The sequence below is a fragment of the Coturnix japonica genome, chromosome 2 (genome assembly GCF_001577835.2).
Source record: "Coturnix japonica isolate 7356 chromosome 2, Coturnix japonica 2.1, whole genome shotgun sequence".
In the NCBI taxonomy this organism is placed as follows: Eukaryota; Metazoa; Chordata; class Aves; order Galliformes; family Phasianidae; genus Coturnix; species Coturnix japonica.
This window is the reverse complement of record NC_029517.1, coordinates 92,993,001-93,006,278: the sequence shown is the minus strand read 5'-3', so window position 1 is coordinate 93,006,278 and position 13,278 is coordinate 92,993,001. Positions and strand designations below refer to the sequence as shown.

General features: G+C 40.9%; 1 protein-coding gene across 2 annotated transcripts in view; it reads left to right on the top strand.

The window, feature by feature from the left end:
• ANKRD29 (ankyrin repeat domain 29) overlaps window positions 1-12,157 on the top strand; it is a 28,500-nt gene extending 16,343 nt beyond the window's left edge. For both annotated transcript variants that reach the window (XM_015855442.2, XM_015855443.2), the window contains exons 7-10: window positions 4,414-4,512; window positions 5,042-5,137; window positions 6,173-6,271; window positions 7,589-12,157. In XM_015855442.2, coding sequence (XP_015710928.1) covers window positions 4,414-4,512; window positions 5,042-5,137; window positions 6,173-6,271; window positions 7,589-7,672 — 378 coding nt within the window. In that variant the 3' untranslated portion in view covers window positions 7,673-12,157. The remainder of the gene's footprint in view (window positions 1-4,413; window positions 4,513-5,041; window positions 5,138-6,172; window positions 6,272-7,588) is intronic.
• The last annotated feature ends 1,121 nt before the right edge of the window (window positions 12,158-13,278 follow it).

The window sequence follows — 13,278 nt, the reverse complement described above, 5'->3', positions numbered from 1 at the left end:
ACTGCCCTGCTTCTGCTGCACCAAGTTACTTGTGAACATGAACACGATCCATCACATCCTCATTCTTTTGAAAACTTTGGAAACACTTGGAAAAGCTTGTGAGATAACAATAATATATTTAGTGTACCTGGTTTTGAAAATATACACATATATTAGTATCAAAGCTAATCTTCGACAAAGCCTTTCACATTTAGTTTTACTATACATTCTCACTGTGCACTTTGAAATTCAGGCTGGAGCATTAACCAGCAGGGAGGGATGCTAGCAGCTATGCCCTACACTGATGTTCTCATTGCTCCTATTCTGCCTCTGTACTGTTTCCCTAGGTCAAGGTTATGAAGTGTCGTTGGCTGTTAGTTAATATAGCCTAAAAAATCAATATGGAAAGATAGATCAGCACATGCATTAATGCCTTCTAAGTGGGTTAAAACAAAACCGGGGAGCCTTTGATTTACCTCAACCAGTTTACTCCATGTAACCATAAGAACCACACTTTATGCCAACTGCTAGAAAAAAAAATGTAATTATAATGCTTCAACTAATTCTTTCTGACAGTACTTTTCAGCTCTCCAATACAATTTCTATAACACAATGCTTTGTGATGCATTTTTAAATCTTAGTTGAGACAGAGGTTCAGATCCATGTGAATGTTCCTCCTGGCTCCGTTTTGTCTCTAACAGCATGGGCTTAGTTTGCTTCAGGGTATCTCTGATCCCTGCTAAGATTATGGCTGGATAGGTCTGAGGCATTTGTGTTTAGGCCCACTGTAATCTGAAGGATTTCCTTAACAAATTGAATGTTTTTACTGTTTAATTAGCAAAGTAATGGTTGGATGGACTTCAGTCTCTTTCTTGCTAACAAATATGTACTCTGTTCAAAGGTGGCACGGTGGTCACCAGGAATGTAGGCCTAGATGGGGCAATTTTGATGCCAAATGATTCTTACCATCAGTTACAAACTGTGCTGCTCTTACTGCTATAGGAAACTATTTGAAGCAGCGTAACACCAGATGTAGGGTGTCCAGCATCAGCTCATGCTTCCCTTTCTCATACATCCACACTTTCTCTCTATCTTGTGAGTCTGAGGTCATAATTCATCTTCCTGACCATGTGCATGTTCTCTATATGTGTTTTCCTGCTTCTACAGTGGGTCTTGTGCCCCGTTTTTCAGTCCCTCAGAGTTTCTAATAGGCACATATAGGCACATCTCTGGTGGTGCTCTGGCTCAGGCCTCACAAGGCTGAATAGCAAAGCTTTCGGGAGAGTTTATTCCCTGGAAATGTAATTTCTCTTGATTTTTAGCTTACTTCTATTCTTCCAGACATTGTGATGGGGCCCCCATGGAGCTGGACTGGATTTTTTTTTTGTCATCTTATTGTCTAGACAGAGCTTGGGATAGTGTCTTGCAGACTGATGTAGGCAAAGTTTCTTTGCTTCTCTAACTCAAACACAAAGCTAGAAGATTATTTGCCAATGAATGTTACACTGTTTTGGCACCCTATGTCCCAGCAAGCTTTAGTTTGACTGTCTGAGTTGATTCAAAATACTCTGAAAATTAATACTTTTACACATGAAATGTAATCATGTAGGTGTAAGCCAGTAAAACCACACAGAGTACAGACTTCAGACTTGGTTTGCCTATTATAAATAAGAATTCAGCTGGTGTAATGATACGAGAAGACTAATGGGCAGGATGGTGGAGGAGATGACACTGAGCAACCTGAAAGTGAGGGCTCTCTGTCCCTGAAAGTCATCAGTGGGAATACTGAAGTTATTTCACATCCTGGATTAATCCAGGCCTTCTTAGAATTTCAAGCCATCAGCAAGCACGGAGAAGGAACATCAGAAATTTCCATCAGGGTGTGTTTGGGATTGCTGGACATAATGAAATATAGTTTGTATCTACAATGAGTTTATGATCAAATAAGGAAATAAGCACATCTTAAAACATATGCAGTATTTAACACTGTTCATTCTATAAATGTAATGGTCTCCAGTCTGCTTGGTTGGGAGAGAGACAAAAGGAGGAAAGTATAGTTTGAATTGCTTCTTTCCCTGAGCTTGTTTTTTTCCCTGACTCATCTCCATGCCTGTTTATACAGGAATCTTCACATCACTTCTAAGTAGTATGTAATATTTCTTTTGCACCTCACATAAACATGAGGATGGATCGAAATCTAATCTACTCCATATAAGTGTGTTTACATAAACCTACATGTGAGACGTTGTTTGTTTAGAAGACAGAAGCTGACATTACTCAGAGGGAATGCACCATCAACTTCATCATCTTTCTTCCCTTTAAGTGAAGTTCTCCAAGACGGTCACTTTCTCACAACATATTTCTGCCTCTACCCTATAACTGATGATGTCTAACAGCAACACAATTAAATACAGCTTATTGGTAACACTGATGTTATCTAACACAAGTGTTTCCTTCTGCTTCTTTTCATTCGTAACTGAAAAGACTCATAAATGTCAGTGAGTGAAAGAAAGCTGACGTGTTCCCCACACTGTTCTTGTATTTGCATTTCTTACACAAACAGAAGCATGGGTTCACATAGCATTAGTTCCTCATGCACATCACATGATGCAGATGTCTCTCAGACATTTTCCAAGTTTATAGGCTTCTTAGTGTCTCTCTCGCTGCTTTTTAGAGCCCTCTGGTGGAAAAAACATTATGAAGTGTCGGCTAATAGAGCTGTTTACTAGCAGAGCAAACAGTATAAATTGAAAGGGTTTTTGCTATCACGCTACAATCACATGCTCTGTGTCTAAGAGAGTCTTTGTTATTTTTGAATCATAAAGGCCATTCATTGTATTAACAGGTTATGTACTAGTATGAGGTCAGCCACAAACTTCCGTGTGATCATTTATAGAGATCTGATAGAAGAGTTGACAAATACCCCGTTCTTCACCATTTGGGAAGACTGAAGATACCAGGGCTCACATATGCTCTTTCTCAGAATCAGAAAGAGGAAAGACCAGAATACTATACCAAAAGAGGAAATAACTTCTGTTTCTTCCAGTGGATTAAGCCACTAGCCCATAGAAAGCAGAACAGTGGTTCAACAAGGTTTTTGAATAGCTTCAGCAGGTCACATGAGTCTTCATTTGGCACTGAAGAGTTTGCTTCTTTGATCAAGGTGGAAATATTTCATTTAAAATAAAAAGCTGTTTTATTCCAAAACTTCTCATTAAGGCTCTTCTGGAGGCACCAGTATATTTTGTCTCCTGTCTTTCCTGCCAAGTCTTCAGGCTGCTGAGTGAGGCGAGAGGAACTGGCAGGCACTGAGGGTACAAGAAGGCACCCTGCTACTTGTGGCCTCACTTAAAAGTTGAAGTCCATACAGGAAAAGCCTTTTGTTAAAGGCTCATGAAAATCAATTTGGCATCACATAACTGCTAGAGTTCTCTTTTAGTTCTGAGAATCAAACTTGTCCATTGATAAGCAAAACTGGTGAGGGGTCTGGAGCACAAGTCTTATGAGGAGCGGCTGAGGGATCTGAGATTGTTTAGTCTGGAGCAGAGGAGGCTGAGGGGAGACCTCATTGCACTCTACAGCTTCCTGAAGGGAGGTTGTGATGAGGAGGGGCTTGGTCTCTTCTCCCAGGCAACAAACAGGACCCGAGGAAATGGCCACAAGTTGTACCACAGGAGGTTTAGATTAGGCATAAGGAAAAACCTTTTCTCTCAAAGAGTGGTCAGGCACTGGAATGGCTGCCCAGGGAAGTGGTGGAGTCACTGTCCCTGGCAGTGTTCAAGAGGTGTCTGGATGAGGAACTACAAGATATGGTTTAGTGGCTTGTGGTAGCAAAGGTGATAGGAGGATGGTCGGACTGGATGATCTTGTAGGTCTTTTCCAACCTTGTGATTCTGTGATTCTATGAAAAGGAGGAATAATCACAAAACTGACTTCCAGTTGCAGCAAGAAATACTTTGTGTTTCAGCTCACCTTTGCATTTGGGATAGAAACCCAATAATAATTTTCACTTATTTTGAGCATGCGTTTTATTTTCTAAGATTTTCCACTCTGTAATGATTATATAAGATTTATTCTTCTTATTTGTTTTTTGCAAACCAGATTTGTTCACACTGTGCTCTTTGAAAAGTGCCCTGTTTTCTAGTGGAGCTCATGCAGTTAAAATCCTTAATGTACTCATTGTTACTGTAAGTCAGGACATTTATATTAGGTTCCCCAAGAGTAGACAGTGTAACTCAACACTGAAAGTTGGTGATCATCTAACATCGTTCTTTAGCTTTAGGTCGGAAAAGACCTCTAAATCATCCAGTCCAACCATCAGTCTGTCTATCTGTGTTGCAGGAGTTTGTTGAGGAATTGACGTACATCCATATCCATAGACAAGGAGTACAGGATGTAAAAGTGAAACCTTTAACATTCTTGTTTTGTTTGAAGGATGGGACTGCACCCTTGTGGATTGCATCGCAGATGGGCCATAGTGAAGTGGTGCGAGTCATGCTGCTCCGAGGAGCTGAGCGGGATGCTGCGCGGGATGTGAGTAGCACTTCTGTACTTTGTCTGCAGATTTGGCTTATTTTAAGGCTGGAAAGCTGTCTGAAGAGAGGCCCAGTGTTCCCAGGGCTTATTCTGTTTGTTGGGTTTTAATGTTCTCCCAGTCTCTCTTTCTCCCTCAGTCAGTCCCCCTCCTGCTTATAAGCTCCCTTCAAGTACTGGAAGGCTGCAACAGGTTCTCCCAAGAGCCTTCTCTGAGCTAAACAAGCCCAGCTCTCTCAACCTATCTTCACAGGAGAGCTGCTCCAGCCCTCTGAGATGCCCATATAAATGAGAAACAGGCATGAAATATGGCTTATTTCTCCTTGAAGTTTTCACCTCTGAGGGGTACAATCCTCCAGATGCCCTGAAATCAGCAGCATGTGTTGTGGAGATGCCTTCTCAAAGGTGATGAGCAGAGCAAGACCCTTCTCTCAGGATGTGGGGGACAGCTGGTGTTGCCCTTCAGACTACGGGAATGAGGATAAAATGATTATGATTGAACTGATCTATCTTCTTCCCTTTTTTAAAGGATGGTACAACTGCTTTACTAAAGGCTGCAATTAAAGGGTACAACAATGTGATAGAAGAGTTACTGAAATTTTCTCCCACTCTTGGTCTGCTGAAGGTTAGTAGTGAAACATACAGATTTTTATGCAAATACAGGAAGTCAAAGAGTCTAATGGAAGTCCTAATGTTCCTAATTATGCAAGTGAAAGACAATAAAGACCTCAAAAAGTCAAGAGAAAAATGGAATGGACTTGTTTAGTCACTGGGGCTACATGCAAACAAATAATTTGAAAAGATGCTGTGAATTTGATTTTTGGAATGAGGAAACACATTGTGTTGTGGAAAGAATTATCTTAGTTTCTGTCAGCTGACTGAATCTGTCAACAGATTGCTCGTGATATTGCAGTTTTTAGCTTTATACCCTGCGCTTTATTGACTTGAGTCAGCAAATTAGGATCCTGAGAGATCTGTTGTGAGCAATTCTCTTTGTTTTTGAATTCAAAACATGACTTAAAAAATAACAGCAGATCTTTGGAAGCTGCATTTTAGTAGTGAAATATATTGAGTGTACTCATAAATCACACACTTTGATACACTCTCTGGATGCATCTAATTGGCAGTTTTGATATACTTGAAAATCCAGGTGATGTTAACTTAGTTGTTAATTATGAGTATGAAATATCTTCCACACTTACTTGAGCTGTCAGTTTGCAGATACGAGCAAAAGGTCAGCTGTGAGAAAAATAAAATCACCATTCAGCTGTCTGCCAGTGAGAACATTAATCATCAGAGAATAGAAATAATATGCACAGATGGTTTCCATTACTGCTTGTCCTTGTTTTTCACTTGCTAATGGCTGGTACTGCCAGGCAGCAGCAAGTGCTGAGTTCATTTTCACCTCTAATCTATTGTCAAGGGCAATTTTTAAGAGAAGATATTACTGTGATAAACAGATCTTGACTTTTTTCATTGAAACATTTAACGTCATCTCTTTTGTAATTCCCTAGCCTGCCTGCACCCTATCTAAATCACAGTCATACTCTTTGATGACATAACCTTTTCCATATTACTTACTGTTTGTATGGTTGTTCATTGCTAATATTTTTGTTTCACTGCCCTTCTGATTTCAAATGTCTTCACTGGTGTTTTCCAGAACGGTACTTCTGCCCTCCACGCAGCTGTTCTGAGTGGCAATGTTAGGACAGTGGCATTGCTCCTGGAAGCAGGAGCAGACCCATGCCTCAGGAACAAGGTACAGCATGCCACCCTGGGCAAGGACACACCAAGCTTTGAAGCAACTGTGCATGTCACGTGCTGGCTAGGTTATATTCTGGGGAACCATAATCTGCTATTTGTTTTGATAAGCTGTAACTTGTATTTGTGTGTCATATGACAGATGTGTAAGGAGGACATTTCTGAGGAGAGAAATGTGTATATGGGTTCCTTTGGTAAAATTTGCTTAGGATTTAGCACGTTGCTAATATTAAAAATCCCTCAAAATTACATGCACCTTTCCAAAACATCCTTATAAACATGTTAGTTTACTGAAATAGTTCCAGATTCCTTTTATGACAGCAACTCTTTGATTGCAGAAATTTGTCTTTTTTTAATTCTGTAAAGTGTTTTAATACTATATGTCTATTATATAATACTATATGTCCATTTCTATAGACATTTCTTCTTCCGAGTTGTGTTTATGAACTATTTACTGTTGGCATTTGATATCTGGCTGGCTTAGTTAAGCTGCGAATGAATGAACTGGTATTTACTTCTGGTTTATTATTATGTCAATGAAATTTTATAACACAAGTAATCCAGCGTATTCATTCTGAATGTTTTGGTTAGTGAACATGAGATCTATGCAAGTTATTTCTCTATCAATCCACTTGAGGGCAGCAGAGTTAATGCTGCTTGTACAGCAGTATGTTTTGCTGTTATCCTCCAACACGCAAGATTTGTTCTGCTGTTGATGGCAATTTGCAGGAGAGTGTGCAGCATAAAACAATCTGTGTTTATAACCTCTTCTACCCATTTTTCCTGTTTGAAATTAGATGTAAAACAGTACATTTGCAGAACAGAATTACTGATTTTCAGAAGAAGATTCATTATAAGTATTTTCTGTAATCAGGGTGTTGTTTTTTTTCAATACATAAAGAAGACCAAACTCTGCTTTTCTATTATCTATCCTAAAGAATAGGGCTGACTATTTCTTAGCAATTAAAATCTCTCCTTGGATTTTTCTCTCCCCAAAACAAGGTAGCAGCAGTGTTCTCTTTACATTTTGTGCCAGCAGCAAAGAGAACTTGAAGGATAGCATTTAGTTTGGGCAGGCAGCACAAAATAAGCTGACCAGACAGCTTCCTGGATAAGATTGTTTTGAAGACTTGAGTGATACTTGCACACTGCATGCAAACATTACTTTTTAAGATACCCCCAACAGCGGTGGAGACAACACTGAAATAAGCATGTAATGGTTAAGCTCAGCACCATCTTCTTCAGAGCTGAATGCTTTTAGAATGTTTTGGAAATAATGGCTTATTTTTTCTAACTTCAAGGTTTTTTCTTCCAGGCAAATGAACTGCCAGCAGAACTAACCAAAAATGAACGTATTCTCCGACTCCTCCGCTCGAAGGAAAAGCAAAGGAAAAGCTAATGCAGAGAATGTGGTTTGGCAGAGTTGTGCCCCGATGATATTAGCATGACAGTAATCCTAGATTGCCCAAGAAGGGCTTTTTGGAACAGTTTGCAGAACTGATCAGCCTCTCCAGTATATGACTGCGAATGTGTGAGGCCCTTGCCAGGGAGCCACCATGCCCTTGGGCCTCCACCTGGCATCTCTGAACTCAGAAGGATGACAACAAGAGCAGGGTTTGGCCTGAGAGCAATGTTTGCATACAGCCTTGCCTACACTCCAGGGTCCTACCAGTGCTGGCACTGACTTTAGCTCCTCCATGCCTGCAGTGTGTGCATCCCCCCCACACCCAAGTGCTCCCAGTGTTTCAAAGACACATTTCCACACTGGCATGGCAACACGCCTGTGATGAGTGCCTCGGGGTGCACTTGTGGGTTGGGAGCGCTCAGCCCTTGTGCCAAAAGGACACCCAGGTCTTGCAGCTGTTTGGAGTCAGTTGGTCCCCATGGTGCTGCTGCAATCCCTTTGCTGGCAGTGCTAGCCCTGCCAATTCCTCTGTACCACCAAGTGCCACACAGGGCTAGAGGGACATCCCATCTGTGACATCCCAACAGGAAAAGTCCTCCTGCCAGCCCAGGGCTTTAGTAACATTTTGGTTTCTAGGTCGAACTTTGTAAAATGATCCAGAGCTTTATGAATTATGACAGAAGATACCAAACAAATAATAACTAAAGTGATTTCCTCCTTGATGTAGCATCTGGACTGATTTCTCTGTCCAGCAACAGAGACACAGTGGGTCAGTGTGAAGCATTTTGCAATGTGAATGCACTGCTGTGGGAAAGCATCCCCAGCCCTACAGCATACATACCTGCCTTTCCTCAGGCAGGAGAGGATCCAATTACTGAGCAGACCATCTATGCTAGAAGTTTGGCTTGTCAGACACAACAGTACAGATGCTCTACAAGTAATCTATATATGTTCTGCATGCCCTTCCCTGTAAGTTGCACTATGGTTTGATGTCCACAACTACTATGCAATGCACTCGTTCCAAAGTCTGTGATGGGAGTTAATGGAGAAGTTCACAGCATACAGGTGTTTTAACAGCTGGTGAGAGGGTTACATGTAGCCACACATGAACAGGCCCACTGATGAATGTGGGCCTGGAAAATGAACCCTCAACAGCAAATCTGGCCCTTTTTTTGTGGCTGAGATGCTTAGAATGAGATGTGGTACTTGGTGCCTATGTGCAGAAGGCAGTGCAAATTGTTAAGGTGTTGTAAAGAGCTGTTAAAACCATATTACTGTAAGTTGCTACATTAAAACCCAGTCATCTCTGCAGTGTAAAAACATACTAAGTCCTGTTAACCACAAACACAGAGATTTTACAGTGAGTTGGGGTATAATGTCAATCCAGTATATATGTCCAGGCACTTCACTTGTTCACTTGCTTAAGATGTTGAGGACAGAAAATCATAAGGAAACAAAAAGTATGCTCTGCTTTAAAAATGCCTGGCTAGGATTTAGCTCCATTTTTTGCACTTCAGCATCTGGAGGGAAAAGAATAGATTAGTGAGTTTGCACAAAGAAATGTAGTTTACATAGAGCATATTAGCCATATATATTGCTAAAGCATAAAGTTCTTGTGAGTGAGTGAACTCTGGGAAGTCAAGGTTGGATGAAGAGAGTGGTGAACTTTGCTTGGCAGCTGAAATTTCTCTTGATCTTCTATTCAGCATTAGAAAGGAAGGCTTTCAGTTTTCCAACAGTGTAGGCAACACCAGAAAAAAAAGCAAATCTAATTGTTTAGGTAGTACATGCTGCTGTATTTTTTAGTTAAAATCATGTTGTGCCTCACAGAAACTTGCAGATGAATTAGTACAGAACCAGAGAATTATGCAAGACGTGTTGAGGATGATTGTATCCAGGTTTCAATCCTTTGAAAGACTGAAAAAAGAAACTGAGCAGGTAGAGAAATGTTGAGAGCCTTATTGAGCAAGTTTGTTGCACAGCATTTTACAAGACTGTAACTCTAACTTGTTTAATAAGCAGTGCTGGAGGGGATGGGTTTATGTGGAGACCCCAGCAGGTTGAAGGTGAATGTACTGTTCTGGAGAAAGCTACAGGATCTCTAGGCTGCCTTGCCACAACACTGATACTTCTCCCTAAATTGTCTTCATATAAACAGTTGGAAAACAAAACAAAACAAAGCAAAACCACATTCTTAAGATGAAAAGCCCTGTCGTAGTTGTAAAGGGGAAGGAGAATCACTGGAGGGCCTCCAGTAGCCTCCTGCCAAGTTCAAGTAGTCTCACCCTAATAGGGACAGCTACTCTGCAAAAGAACTACTTGAGCTATGCCTGCCCATTGGAAAATGCTCCCCCCTGTTCACAGAAGGACTTTCCAAGTCCTGTTTCCTGCTGCCCCCACAACTAGCTACTGCAGCCTATGTTCTAATGCAGCAGGTGAAGAACATCTGGGAAGACGCATCCCATATGGAGTATCTGATGGCCTTTTGAGGGGATGCAGTTACTAGATCTCCTTTTCTGAGCAATGTTGGGCTTATGACAGGCTTTTCTTATTTCTAAAGAATATTTAAAATGTGGTTTTGCCACAGTTTGAAGGGAGAGGCTCGTAGCTCCCTTTAGGCCCTCCTTAAATGCTCAGTGGTAAGGTTCACAGACTGTACAATATGGTAGAGAGGCGTCAGGAAAACCTTTCTCTGCCTTGTCCAGGATGAAGTTGATTCTGGCTTCAGCCAAGACCCTCTTCATCCAGCTTGGGATTTTTGGGCATGAAGACCTTCTGGTATTTGATTCGTCTCAGAGCCTTTGAAGAGAGGGCTGGATTTGGCTTTGAGTTCTCTGTAACCTGGTGCTTATTTTGGCTGTAGATGGGCTTGGAAGTTGCAATACTGTTTACCACCATGCAGTTAACCTTTTCACAAAGAAACCTTAATAATTCTTAGTGTTTGTGTAATCACCGTTATCTTTAAAGTGCTCAGTAAGTACTGCTGTGGTTTGTTTGTTGTTCTAAAACGGAAACCTGCATTCTCTACCTGGCTGAATGATTCGTTGATATCGACAGTAGCTCTTTACATTGCTGTAGTGCCTTTTGTGTAAGGGATTCAAAGTGCTCTGCAGGCACAATCGTCTCTGGAGGTTCCAAACTGCATTTCTGAGGTAGGCAGGGAAATAGATGATTTCATTCACACACCAATCAAACACAGCAGCTGCTCACCAGTTCACATTAATAGGCAAGAATAATCTTAGAGTAGAAATGAAGGGGCACCAAATCCACTTCATTGCTGACAGGAGGAAGGTAGGTACTGGATAAGGACATGAAGTAGAAATGGGACAGAAACCAACTAAAATGCTTTCATTTTCAAGAAGTGTTGTAAATATATGTATCACAGAAAACAACAGTGTCAGTAGCACAGTGCTTTTAGGCTTGTCTCTGCATATTGAGAGGCCTATCCTGCTCCCTATCTAGGATTTATGTAGGTATTATGGGCTGCTGACTTCAGCTGCAAGGGAATACAAAGCCTGTGCAAGAACAAGCTCCACATGAGCCAAGGAAAAATATAAAGCTTTGTGCCTGTATTTTGATATCTAGCCATTGTAAGATGGAGATCGGCACAAGGAAGGACCTGTGGGTACAAAGAGAACTGGCATTCCATCAGAGACTTGGTAGTGGTATGGCCTCGGAGATCACAGATATATGGAGCCCTTTATGTAGGATGATCACTGCTGTGTAATGTACAGGGACAGGTTCTTGGGTTACAAAAGGTAACGTTGTACCTCCTGACCTAATGCCACTTCTTGCACATGCCATTCTCTCCCTGGAGGAAAATTACCTTGCTATTGATCCACCCACCTTTGTTTAGATTAGAAGAGCTGAGAGGATCAGAGCACCAGATGAAATAGCCGCAGGTCAGACTTAATGCACTTTAACAATCATTGTTTGTCTCACTTATTCAGCCAATCATAGTGACTACTGGAAAATCAGTAAGTAAATCAAATTTCGTGTTGTCTTGGAAGTTTCAGAATTGTACATAAAACGAGGTAGCACAAAAAACTGTCCCGTTTGTCCTTCACTTAATGCAAATGCTGAACAGACACAAAATACCACTGTTGTTTGGAACCCCTGTCATTACCCCATGCTCCATGAGTCAACGGTGTTAAAATGCTGATGTATGCTAATAGTCCAACCAAAGTTCATACACATGGCTCTTTCTTCCAGCATTGGAGTAACATACTGCACACACGGGACTAAATAGAGTCGTGCCTTCTCACAGCAGCTCTATATTCAGTCCTTTCAAATGTCATCTTAGTTTCATACTTGTCTGAATTCCAGTTTCTTTTGACCTGCCCTTCTACACCTTCAATAAACCTACATAAATGTAACGCAGCGTAAGCCTGATGATACTTTAAAACGAGAATGTTGCTTTGCTGAAACATATTTTTCCATACCACTGTTTCAATAAAAACGAATACATTACTCAGCTCACCACACTTGTCTGTCCACTTCAATATTTATCTGTCACCTTCTGTATTCTGTTATTTCTATTTGTAGAATACCAGAATTAATTTTCTATTCATGTTAAGATCACTTTGTTCTATTCCACTTGGCTCATTAGACTTTTACTTACTCTCCAGGTCTTTACAGTTGAAATAGCATTCACAGAACAAATAAAGCCAATGCTCCGGCTTCAAAAACAAGAAAATTCAATTTAGTGTGACAAAATAAGGTTTGTTTCAGAGATCCAGACATCACTGACAGATTTCCCTTGACATTAATATCCATTAGTTCAGAGCTGAAGGGAAGGTCGCAAAAAAGCAACTCAGGAGACAAAGGAACAAGACTATATTTTTATTCAGTTAGTCAAACAAGTCTTGGTGGTTCAGCTACTATTCCTAACTGTAAAGCTGACTCTTATGCTGATCCCTCAGTTAAAAGTCTACATCCTGCTGATAAACTTATTATAGTAAGCTGTGAATTATGCTTATTGTAAAAGGGGAAAATCCACACAGAACACTTTATTTTTGACCTTGTGTCTGACCAAAACAGAGACTGCAGGACTTCCAAGAAAAGAGAAGCACAGATACATGACTGTTTACATGTTTACAACTGTTTACATGGGTTGTTAATGATAAGACAAGGAGGAATGGTTTTAAACTGAGACAGGGGAGGATTAGGTTAGATAGTAGGAGGAAGTTTTTCACACAGAGGGTGGTGACGCACTGGAACAGGTTGCCCAAGGAGGTTGTGGATGCCCCATCCCTGGAGGCATTCAAGGCCAGGCTGGATGTGGCTCTGGGCAGCCTGGTCTGGTGGTTGGTGACCCTGCACATAGCAGGGGGTTGAAACTAGATGATCTTTGTGGTCCTTTTCAACCCAGGCCATTCTGTGATTCTATAATTCTATGAATAAAAGAATGCAATATCCAAGAAGTAATATTATGTGACAATAATAGCCTCCTTGACTTTAAAATATATGTGTCAATAATTTTTTTGCTTTATCTTCTTGGTGATTTGAGGATATGCTAACTCTCAGGAGATCAATAACAAGGCCACATGCCTAGCAACTCTATCTGCCCAGCAAAACAGTCTCAGCTGCTGTTAAATAAA